Below are 12,183 nucleotides of genomic sequence, written 5' to 3'. Positions count from 1 at the left end.
AGCTGCATCTGCGGAAGTTTCCATTTATTGTCTCGGTATTCCTTCGCAGCACCAGGGAAATTTCATTATATTTAAATTATGTACAAAGGCACTTCATTATACTGAGAATCAAAATACATGGAAAAGAAGTTATAAAATGTTCGAGGTTTAACTGCATTTGCACATGTGCAGCAAACCTTGGTTTGGGGAATGCAATCCAGCACCAGTCCCAGCCATGGCGGCAGATGGGGAACATTGCTTCAACTGCAGGCATCAGCTAGTATGTGAACTCATGCTCTAACTACTAGCCAGCAAGGTGTCTTTGTCCACTTTCGTTTCCTTTTCCTTACTGATTCTAAATTTCAGTTTAAAAATGTGGCTAACTTCCCCTGTGGTTTTCATTGGCCTCATCATTGTCTGACAGCTTCACATGGTAGCTACTAACAAGAAGTCGAGCTGCTAGGTTTCCCCCGATTCTTGTCGCCCAAGTTCCTGGAGTGCTTTTTGCATTCCACCTTCACTGGGACATGGCCGCTGCAGTTCGGAATTGAATCTGCAGCCTCGTGCTTGGCAGCAAAATACCACAGGCCTTCCGCAACACAGGTCTTCCGCAACGAGATGAACATTTGCATGCATCGTTTTTCTTTGTGTCGGCATCTGTTTACACTGGATTATCACTGCTATCGAGTTATTACTACTACTGTATCTAAAATTTCACGAACGTTGCTGCCACTTTTACAGCGAAAGAGAAACATTTCATCAGATTGAGCATGCGAAGCAATTAGTGTTGTGCATTCGAGAATGCATGCCTTCACCAGTGATAGCTCTGGAATGTACAGTGGTACATGAGTAAATGGCAGATATGCTTCGTCCATTGCTTCAGATTCAACAACGGACTATGGTGCTCACCACCATCATTGCAATTTGAGTGCTATTTGTCGTCCTCGGCACAAGTTCACCTCAACAAAGTGGCTCTCCGATTCGACTACACTTTCCGAACCATTTCTCAGAGTCCCAAGCGTGGTGCTGCAGAAGTTTGCATCATGCAAGTACAGCGCTGCCTCTGAATGCCTCGTAAACCAAGCAGAAAAGTGTAGAAGCAGACGAGCACTGTCGTCTGCTCATTTGCACATCAACAGGCAGCTACCAACACGAAGTTCTTTTGTTTTTTTTCATTCTCACAATAATCAATATTGTGACAGCGCTACGGCGTGATTTCGAAATGGTGGCCGGACACTATTCTTTTTCGTTAGCAAAACGTATCCCAAGAGAAATCGACACGATCGAATGCAATTCAGCGCATTAGAAGTCTTGACTAGCATGCCCCGACAACCACTGAGGCATCGAGGTTGCACCTCACGTCCTTATGCCTGCTAGATTAGCCACTGTAACCAGAGCGGGAGACACTTGCCCTCATGCATTGTGAATAAACTAGCGCTGTGCCATGTCATCTGCTACTGAGAGCTTTCACAACGCCTGCACTTCCCAAGTGATGAATACAGGAGAACCACGAATTCGTGCTTAAATGTCTTTGCATAATGTCAAATCGAATAACACAGTGCAGGCAGCCTTCAATACACCGTCAAATCAAGGACAAAAGTGCTGAACTCCCTGAACTAGCGCAGAAAGTACAGCGAAATCGAAGAGACCCTATAAAGTTTGGTTCCTAATTTGACACTTCTGGCAGCGTTGCTGGTTGTCCCCTATCACTACAAAGCGACAATGTTCACGCACCATGCCTTCAAAGCCAACGCGGTAGAGGTTCTTGGCCCCATTGTCCCACACCACATAAGCGGCGCTACGAGGACTAGCTGCACTCCAGTCCTGGATCTCGGTGACCTTCCCCCGGCGCCCGTTACCGCCATCTTGATCCTCCCACTGCCAGTCGACGCCTCGGACGACTCTCGCTCCGGGGAACATGCCGCGGACTCCCATCTTCTTGCTCTTACGACGAGGCTCCATAAGTGCCCTGCAAACAAATGCACCGCATGAGTTGGAGGGCATCGAATTATGGGGCACAACATCCCAAAAAAACATGCAGGTTATGAAAGAAGCTATGGTGGAGAGCTCCGCAACAACAACTACGATATATTCTGCAATGGCCTAGCTAGATAATTTGCTAATAGAAGTTTATAGATACCCTGCATCATCTACCACAGCTTCTTTTTCACATAACTATGTGATACCTCTCTCAATTCATTGTATGTGCCCTTCAGACACTGTGTGAACAATTGTGCACTCAGAGATGGTGCATCAAAACCGAAAGCACTAATGAATGATATTTAAAAGAAGCCAGATACATCTTGAAACACTTCTGATTCCACCTGTGCTACAAGTTTTAATGACATGTGTTAAGTGTTCTAGTAAATTGAGTTAGAAGGAGGTGGAGTGGTTGCTCTCGATCTCAGAATGCATTGTCTAGAGGATTCAACACTGTCATTGTTTTTCACACTGTCTTACATCAGACGTTTCTTTCAAGCGGCTGGATGAATGCATTTCAAGGTATACCAGACGTGAAATAATTGATCTTCTAATAAATGACTTTCCTGTAGAATGTTCTCGCATGGAATCCACATTCTGTAAACTTGACAAAACTCATTAGAGAATTAGCAATTCCTAAGCTGTTCTGCAGTTGTACAGTTGTCATGATTCCCAATACGCAAGAAATCAGCTGAAATTGAATTCTCAATGGAAAGCATTAACTAGCACTTGAAGGGTATATGCATGTTTTTTTTTTTCTTGCTTTTTTTTGTCACAGTATAATAAAACAATTTTTTTTTTTTTTTACAAAGATGCATTGGCATTATTGTATGTCAATCTGGCTCTCTTGCTTTGAATGTTTGTGCTTGATATAATGCATTTATTGCAATTATTGTTATTATTCATATTTTGATAAGTGTGCTATTTTTGACAGTGTTACATGTTCTTTATTTTTTTCAATCCATGTCAACTAGTAGCACTTTATGGACTGCACCCCTTACACAGTGCCTCCACTGGAGCTTATAAGGTATTTCTTAAATAAGTAAATTAATTAATTAAGTAACTCATTGACATATAAACAAATAGGCCTTTTCCTAATACGCAAGTGCACTTTCATGCATTGCACTATTGTCGAACTAATGGCACCACCAGTGATGGTTCAAATGAAAAAAAAAGCCAGCAGCACATGCTGGGGCTTATCTCTTACACGTGGCTTCCTCACTAGACCCGCATGCACTATTTCCATCTCGTAAGACAAGCCAAACTGCACTCAAATGCACCAACTGCAAGATCAACTATGCCACCATCAGCTTCGAAAGCTGCCCCACAGGAAAGTTCTCTTTACAATCACGAAAAGGGCCATTGTCGACCAAATGACGGTTATTAGCGTTCATATAAATCAAATAAGCACATGAGCAGTTTTACATTCCACTGTTAGCTGGAGAAGCATGGGAGAGGACTTTGCCCTGCAGTGGGCGTAACCAGGCTGATGATGATGATGATGATGTTATTGGAATCTGGCTGCTGTTGCAAGGGGTCAAGCCCTGGCCTTATCTGACAGACTGGAAAGCTGGAATTTTATATAAACACATCAAACTCCAGACAGTTTTTTTTCTGCAGTCTCTGGTGAATTTTATGTTAGATTTGGTAAAAAGCTATGCTTTTTAAAAACACTGTTAAACACTAAGCATCAGTGTCTAGTGATGGAAATGCTGAGGGACTGGAGTAAAATATATATCACGCTGCTATCTCTTAGTTTACTGTGTTATAAATCATGCTATTATATTCTTCTTGAAATCTATGTATAGTTATCTTTTTTTGTTGGTGTTGGTTTGTTTTGGTGCTAATTATTTGTGATGTTATTATTACATCAATTTTTTTTTTTCATTTTTACCTGCTGTATTCTTTTTTTATAGTTTGTATGCCTACGCTGCATTTACTAGCTGCATAAGTTACTAGTTGACATCCGTTATTAACCGGAGGCCCCCACCTTGACAGTAATATTTACTTTTGGACCCAAACTGACCCATCAAAAATTTTAGTTAAATTTGTGTGTTTTACGCGCTCAAAACACAATCTGATTAATAGGCACCTACGGTGTAGTGGGAGACTCCAAATTAATTTTCACCACCTGGGGCTCTTTTGGGCATGCAGTTAATATAACCAACCTTAGAGGAAACACTCATTATAGCACCCACACATTGAAATCGGTAACCGCAACGATGCCATCATGTTGCTACTCAGACGACAAGCTGTGGTTCAGACCAGACAGGGAATCGGCGCGATCCCGAGCCTCCCTCAGTTTAATGGCGCCATCTAGTTCTGGCACCTGCACATGCATCCTTTCACACCCTGTACGGTTTCCACCTAAACTTTATAAATAGCATCGGATATTTCTCAAAACTATATGGAATGAATTTTACGCAATTTCCACACATGCATAATACATGTAAAAGCTTGTTTTATCATCATATTTTGATTATATTTGGTGTTACAAAAATTAGAGGCAGCAAAATGATGGCCCCTTTCTCGTTGCCACTTTTCTCACCCAGCATTTCGTCTAGAGTCAGTATATTAACTTTGCTTTTAGGTATGCGCCTAAATCTAAACACAAGAACATCTTTTGTTTTCCATCCCCATCGTAATGCGGTCGCCATGGCCGTGATCGAGCCCGCAACATGAAGCTGTGTAGCAGGTTCACAACTAATTGCCCACAGCTCACCGTTCGCTGCCTGGGTTAGTGATGCGGAAGAAGCGGTGCCGAAGTTGGTGCTTGTCCCCATGGTAGCACATGGAACAGAGGTCATAGTTGGAGCACTCAGCACACTTCCACCGGATTCCAAAGATGGGCTGTTGCCGACAGGTGTCGCACATGGTTCCCTCGTGCTTGATGCCTGCACAGGGACGTGGCAAAGTGCTAATTTATTCACGGAAACTAATGTACGATGAAAATGTTGTGCTTAATTCATCACAACCAAGTGAAAACAGACAAACCTATTTATAAAAAGGGGGTGAATCAAATGAAAACCACAAATCTGTATTTCTTTTCAACAAAATCTCCCCACTCAAGGCATGTTTGCCAGCTCTTACAAAGTGCCTGAATTCCTGTAGAAAAGAATTCGTATAGTAGTGTGTGCAACAACTCATGCACCGCACGGCATATCTCTTCGTCAGAATGGAACTCCTTGCCAACCAAGGCTTCTTTGAGTGGTCCAAACATGTGAAAGCCACTCGGGGCAAGGTCTGGCTAGTGTGGCGGATGTGGAAGACACTCAAACTTGCGTTACGTTATTGTCGCAGCGGTTGCACTGACTGTATGCGGCTGTGCATTGTCACATTGCAAGAGGGCACCTGCAGATAACAATCCACGTCGTTTCGATTTGATTGCAGGCCGAAGATGATTTCTTAGGCGGTTGGACTATGTGCCGCTAGTGATAGCAGTCCCTCACGATGTATTGCACCTTTTTTTCCATGCCAGAAGAGGGTCAGCAAAGTAACCTTCCCTGCTCATGGCTGTTTTCTAAACTTTCTAAAACATTCAAACTTTCTAAACATTCTAAAAGGAATGATGCCATTGCTCGTTTCCGGTTGGTAACAGCTGACCAAAGTTTCGTGATGATGAGCAATGAACGACAATCTTATGGGCATCATTAAGGAGTGCGCAATAGAAGTCGGTGGTAACGCCGTTAAACAGGAAACCAGTAAGCTATCGCAGGAAACGAAAGATCTGATCAAGAAACGCCAATGTATGAAAGCCTCTAACCCTACAGCTAGAATAGAACTGGCAGAACTTTCTAAGTTAATCAACAAGCGTAAGACAGCGGACATAAGGAACTATAATATGGATAGAATTGAACAGGCTCTCAGGAACGGAGGAAGCCTAAAAGCAGTGAAGAAGGAACTAGGAATAGGCAAGAATCAGATGTGTGCGTTAAGAGACAAAGCCGGCAATATTGTTACTAATATGGATGAGATAGTTCAAGTGGCTGAAGAGTTTTATAGAGATTTATACAGTACCAGTAACACCCATGACGATAAGGTGAGAGAGAATAGGCTAGAGGAACTTGAAATCCCACAAGTAACACCGGAAGAGGTAAAGAACGCCTTGGGAGCTATGCAAAGAAGGAAGGCAGCTGGGGAGGATCAGGTAACAGCAGATTTGTTGAAGGATGGTGGGAACACTGTCCTAGAAAGATTGGCCGCCCTATATACACCATGCCTCATGACCTCGAACGTACCCGAATCTTAGAAGAACGCTAACATAATCCTAATCCATAAGAAAGGGGACGTCAAAGACTTGCAAAATTATAGACCGATCAGCTTACTGTCCGTTGCCTACAAAGTATTTACTAAGGTAATCGCAAATAGAATCAGGAATACCTTAGATTTCTGTCAACCAAAGCTCTCATATTTGTACAATAATATATGAATTAATATTAAACAAAAAGCAGATTTCACAGCATTGAGTTCAACATGCAAAAAAACCAGTAGAGTTGCGATATTAGTTTAAAACATGCTATGAATACGCAAGAACACGTATCTAAAACACTGAAAAACCATCACTCTGGAAAAAGTGAAGATAGAGTAGAGTAGAGCAGTTCTGTAGTCTCAACAGGATGTGCCTGACCCTGATGAAGAGCATCGGCCATTGACGTCACACTGTTTTCGAACTTGTGACTCCACTCGCAGACTTGCTGTTATGATACACATGGATCACCACACTGGGCTTTCATTCTGTGACGAATTTTGATATGTTTCATACATTCCCTATACAGAAACCAAGTAACAAAGTCATTCCTCACTGGTGCAAGTTGCTAGTAAGGCAGTGATCCTTAAACTGTTCCTGTGCCTGTTTTCTGCATGTGGACGGTGCTGCCACCTAGTAAACACCTGGCACACTGTTATGAACATGTCTGCCAATTTGCAGGCTACTGGCACCACCTTTCTCTTTCTGTAACAAATTTAAGTTTACATTTGACTCACCCTGATAGAAAACTACAAATGGTACCGAATCCTAAGAAACCAGCAAACACTGACACCAAGGACACCATAGGGGTAATTACTTGCGCTTAATTAATGAAATAAAGAAACGATAAATTAATGGAAATGGGGAAGTGGATGAAAAAACAACTTGCCGCAGGTGGGGAACGATCCTACAGCCTTCGCATTTTGCGTGCGATGCTCTACCAATTGAGCTACCTTGGTGCCATTTTCCCAGCCACTTTCTTGGGTATTTGAATGGGGAAACGGCGCCACGGTAGCTCAATTGGTAGAGCGTCTCAAGCAAAATGCGAAGGTTGTGGGATCATTCATCACCTGCGGCAAGTTGCTTTTTCATCCACTTTCATTTCCATTAAATTATCGTTTCTTTATTTCATTTATTAAGCAGAAGTAATTTCTCCTATGGCGTCCTCGGTGTCAGTGTTTGTTGGTTTCTTATGATATGACTAATAAAAATCGGGCCCCTCGGTTAACCCCCTTTCTTCTCATTTAAATGGTACCGAAGGCATTCTGCTCATTCTACAAGACGTAATGAATAGTTGTGTCAAACTAGTTTATTCAAACATCATTTTTTTCCACAAACCAGTCACAAATGGAATGCACTGTTGTACTTAATTCACCACGACAAAATAAAAATAGACAAAACTTTTTATGTAATCCTTTCATGTTGTTTCTACAGCAATGCAAAACAGACAGTCGGGCAAATCTGTACTTTCGGTGAAAAATTGCTAACTGTAGCATTGGGGACATATCTGCACCACACAAACATAAGGTTTAGTGAACGACGCAAGTTTGACTGAAATGTCCCACTTCCTGTCAAACTTGTCATGCAGCTAACAAATATTGTCACATGATCAGCTTTGTGACGTCCGGCATATTGCTGTTGGCTCAGCTGTTTCTCTACAGAGCGATTCTAAGCCTCCATAGAGCCAAGTGAACAAACCTGCAAAAAAAGGTTTGTGAAACTCCCAGCTGTCTCTATTTGTGAGTGCAGTGGTTACACCACAGGCATATTGAAAATAATTCAAAGTGTAACAGTGCGACTTCATGCAGAAGACCAAAAACAAATGACAGACAAAGACAAGAGCTGACTTTCAAAGTAGCACTGTTAGACTTTGAATCATGTAAAACCAGCTAGCCCAATCTACGACGTTACTAACTAAAAGAAAGCACTAAGTTCAGACTGATAAAGCATTCCTTCATCACTATATTTTTATTAATTATGTGGTAAGAGGTTTCTTATTGAAACAGGCAATGAAATGCAATCTTCTATTTTTTTAATTTCACGCCAAGATCTCAGGGCCACCGTGTCAGTGTGACATCTGAATTCTTATGTGCTTTCTCATGTTTGGGTTCTTTTGGCATAGTAAATGTTTTGAAAACTTGCGAAGTTCCATCTTTGGCTGCTTTAGAATGCAATGTAGTCTGTCTTTGCCGATAAAAAATGAACCAGACCTGGGTAGACGTCATCAAAATCCACGACGTCATGGCAAGTTGGTGCGGAATCTCGAAGGCTGCATCGCCACCAATTTTTTGATCTAGCATCTTTCCTGGCTTATAGGCTTCCTCTCATGGCTTTTCATGTTTTGTTGAAAAGCACTGTACAAATACAGCTCAACTAACTTTTCCCCATCTCCCATTTCCACACACCAAAAAAGAATCGTTCCCTTGCATCACTCCCCCGTTCAGGAGACATCAGCATGACAATCAAGCAATCAGTCCTAGTTTCTTACAGACAGATATATCTACATTTATATGTAGATACATATACTTGCATATATATTTACATATATATATATATATATATATCTTTTACAGATACATTCCATTCATAAGTTCCATATATGGATGTAAAAGATACAGGGAAATCCATCATGCTGTAGAAAAGGTTGCCTGCAAGAAAAGGGTACAGTAGATGTTCTGACTTTATTAGCGCCACTTTAAAAAAATTGCACACAGAATCTCTGGTGGGAGATTCTGCATGCAATGTGATTTTCTACTAATTACTCGTTGTTTCTTTGTCATATGCTGCTGTGTTCAGTATAATTGCAAGAAACACTGGGAAGGAATTGTGAAATGGAGAAGCGCAGTTGCAACACCGAAATGTTAACCGAGACCAGCATGAGACGACAAAGAAGAGGCGAGTAGTAGCAATGTTCACTCATGTCACAGATAACTCCCAGAGGATGTGGACGTGGGATAAAGTGACGAGAAAGATTTTGTGAGTGAAGCAAATATATACAATTATTATGTGCACTGTCTCTTGTTTGGTTCTTCTTGTCATGTTTCTTCTTTACCTTCAAATTGGATGATGGTGCGTTTGGATGATGCCACTGCTTCATGGAAGATGCGCACTGACCAATGCGTGCTGCAGCGAGTGACGCAACTAAACAGTGTCATGTTTGGAAGGCCTCGTACGTAGCAGGTCGATGGCGCTGCCACCTCTCAATGCGAACAATTATCAATCATACCCCAGCAGCGTATAGCATGGCCACACAGGCCCTATCTTGAAAGCATTCTGTGATGGGGACAGAGTGCGCCGAGTGCCGACAGCTTCATGTGCGCTGTTTTCCTGCATTTTAGTTTGCATTGAAGCTAGAGGCAGCACAAAGGTCAATTCGCTCGCTGCTGCGGGACCTATGCTGAAAGCAATAATCTTACGTGACAGATGGACGGCTTTCCTCATTGGGTAGGCATAGAAATGCTTTCGCCTTTAGAAGTTCAAGCAGCAACCTTTATATGAGTTCTGATGTTGCTCTAACCCTTTCAGTGCCTAATTACGGCTGAGTGCTCTTAAGGCCTCAAAATTTATGCATTTTTCTGAAAACACCATGAAAACATTGCAGAAAAATGTTTGGGCTCGCAGCATGTACGCGAAGGTCACATCAGAGCAATCGTCACATTTACAAAAATAATTTACTACGGATATTGACCTCTAATATATGCCGCAATATATCATGAAAAGAACTGAACTGTTTGTTACGAGTAGATGCGCCGATTTATATTAAGTTGAAGGCCCTCTAATGCGAGAAGACCACTAATTAACAACAGTGATACAAAGCTCCACTTTGAACTTCTCATCAAACCATGTCCAGAGCGAGGCCAAAGACGGCCAGCGTCGAGCAATACCACTGTTTTGCAGAGTGCTTTGGCAGGCTAGTTTATTAGAATTCATAATAAATTTACGTGCAAACAGGATGACATAAGGTGCAACCTACATTACTCTCCTTATTAAAGTGGCTTATGATGTTGCTGTTTGTTAACAGCAAGTTACGTTTACAGTCAGCACTACGTTTACATTTTAATTTTTGTCGTCACTAGGCACAGCATTCAAAAGCAATGTGCCTCTCAACACTTTGACTGAAAATGCTAGATTGCATGCATAGGAACATTTAATGGGTATAGTGCCAGTGCATAAGGAACAAAGTGCACCTTCGTTCGAAGCTGCAAGTGAGCCGGAACGACTCACAGCAGGTAAACATCGCTTACGAGGTCACGCCTGCAACCTTCAGCTACTACTGCACTGGGGCACATCCGGGTGTTTCGGTGTAGATTTGGACTGGATGTGAGCAAAACAAAACGGCGCGAAACCTCGCTTCCTGTCATGTGCTTTATGTAAACACAATCTCTTAACGACTAGCGTTGTCAAAGACAAAACGAATTTTGAGAACAAGTTTACGCATGTACCGATGAGATTCTGAACACCACCACCAAGTGAAGCTAAAGGCACGCGACGACGAATGAATGAAAACTGCTGTTTTCGAGAGCGACAGCTCGTTTTTGCGACGACGCAGCGATGAAAAATTTTTCACATTCCTTTCTAGAGCCAACGAATAAAAGCAAACATAGACCTCAGATCTTCACGAGGCGATACTGCGCCTCGTCTTTTTGAACAAAAGAAAAAAAAGAAAATTGTAGCTGACAACAGCGTTTGTTGAAGGAAGTTGACCTCAACCGTAACATAAACCGTAAAGAATGTGCAAAGTGGAGCCACTGAGGTGTCTGCATCGCACTGCTATACGAGCTACAATATTTTTCTGATGTAAAAACCTGGCTGACAAACAGTAACAAAGCGCTCAAGACGCCGTAAGAATCACACAGCGAAACGACAAGACGAATCAGTTTCGTCGTCGTTTCTTGAAAAAGTAGCCCAGCGCGCGCACGTGGGTGCCACTTCGGTTAAGTGAGACCGGTAACTCGAAAGAAAGCGAAAGTGGTGTGAATGCTTAAAAAAAAGGGGGGCTCAGCGTTCAAGTCGAGAGCGCGCACGAATTGCCGTTGTTCTTTGAGCACACCGTAACGTCTCGAAACCCACCTGTGGGTGCGCTGTCAACGATGCGGAGATCGTACGTTCCGGAGCAGCGGTAGTTGGCCGCCGTGCCGTTATCCCAGACGACGACAACTTCTTCCGATGACTCGAAATTTCGCACGGTGCCCAGATGTCCGTCTCCGCCGTCCTGTTTGCCCCATTTCCAGTCGGGACCTCGGATCACGCGCGATCCGACGCCTTCCATGACATTCGTCCGGTTCGTCCGCGATGGTCCACACTGATCCATGCCTCAAAAATAGTAGGGCATGCTCCTCTTCCAAGGATAGCTACGGCCGAGGGCACGGGATCCTAGCCCGCAGACCAGACTCCCGACTATAAACGACGAACTGTGTTTCCTTTCTGGCCGCCAACCGACGACGACCGCGCAAGCTTTTCTCTCACTTTTAGGCGTCGCAATAAACGAGACATCAATATCGACGTCTAAAACGACGTCGTAACAGTCCGGAAATTTATTTTCCCGTGAAGAGTCGAATTGCGCATGCTCCATGACGAGAGAATTTGGCGCGTATTATCAAATCAAAATTATGAGTAGTAAATTTTACTTGCTGCTACCGCGAATTTAACCAGTCCTCAGACGCACATACCATTCAATAAGAAAAGTATTACGTATAATCTACCCACTCAGACTCTTTGTAGGTCAGTGGTAGCTGCAGAGTGAGACAAGATGATGTCGGCGAACTCGGTTGATGTCCAGATCGCAGCTCCCAGTGACTTCTTGAAGGCTGTGCTTTCATGTTTAAACATTTTCGACGAACGGCACGCTATGTGAATGTGTGCTCACGTTTCGAATAACTTTCCTGCAAGGATAAGGTGGAGTCAGTGTGACTATTCGATTTGTCGTCCCGTACTGCCCATGGACTGCTCAAGGCGGTGCTTTCAGCCAATCAGCGTTG

General features: G+C 42.9%; 1 protein-coding gene across 2 annotated transcripts in view; it reads right to left on the bottom strand.

The window, feature by feature from the left end:
• mib1 (E3 ubiquitin-protein ligase mind bomb 1) overlaps positions 1 to 11,678 on the bottom strand; it is a 559,645-nt gene extending 547,967 nt beyond the window's left edge. For both annotated transcript variants that reach the window (XM_072284616.1, XM_072284617.1), the window contains exons 1-3: positions 11,276 to 11,678; positions 4,682 to 4,853; positions 1,714 to 1,948 (exon numbers count right to left, since the gene is read on the bottom strand). In XM_072284616.1, the coding sequence (XP_072140717.1) occupies positions 1,714 to 1,948; positions 4,682 to 4,853; positions 11,276 to 11,516 (648 nt within the window). In that variant the 5' untranslated portion in view covers positions 11,517 to 11,678. The remainder of the gene's footprint in view (positions 1 to 1,713; positions 1,949 to 4,681; positions 4,854 to 11,275) is intronic.
• Positions 11,679 to 12,183: the final 505 nt, after the last annotated feature.

The sequence above is a fragment of the Dermacentor andersoni genome, chromosome 9 (assembly GCF_023375885.2).
Source record: "Dermacentor andersoni chromosome 9, qqDerAnde1_hic_scaffold, whole genome shotgun sequence".
NCBI lineage: Eukaryota > Metazoa > Arthropoda > Arachnida > Ixodida > Ixodidae > Dermacentor > Dermacentor andersoni.
Note: the sequence above shows the minus strand (reverse complement) of the source record. Positions and strands in the feature narration are given on the sequence as shown.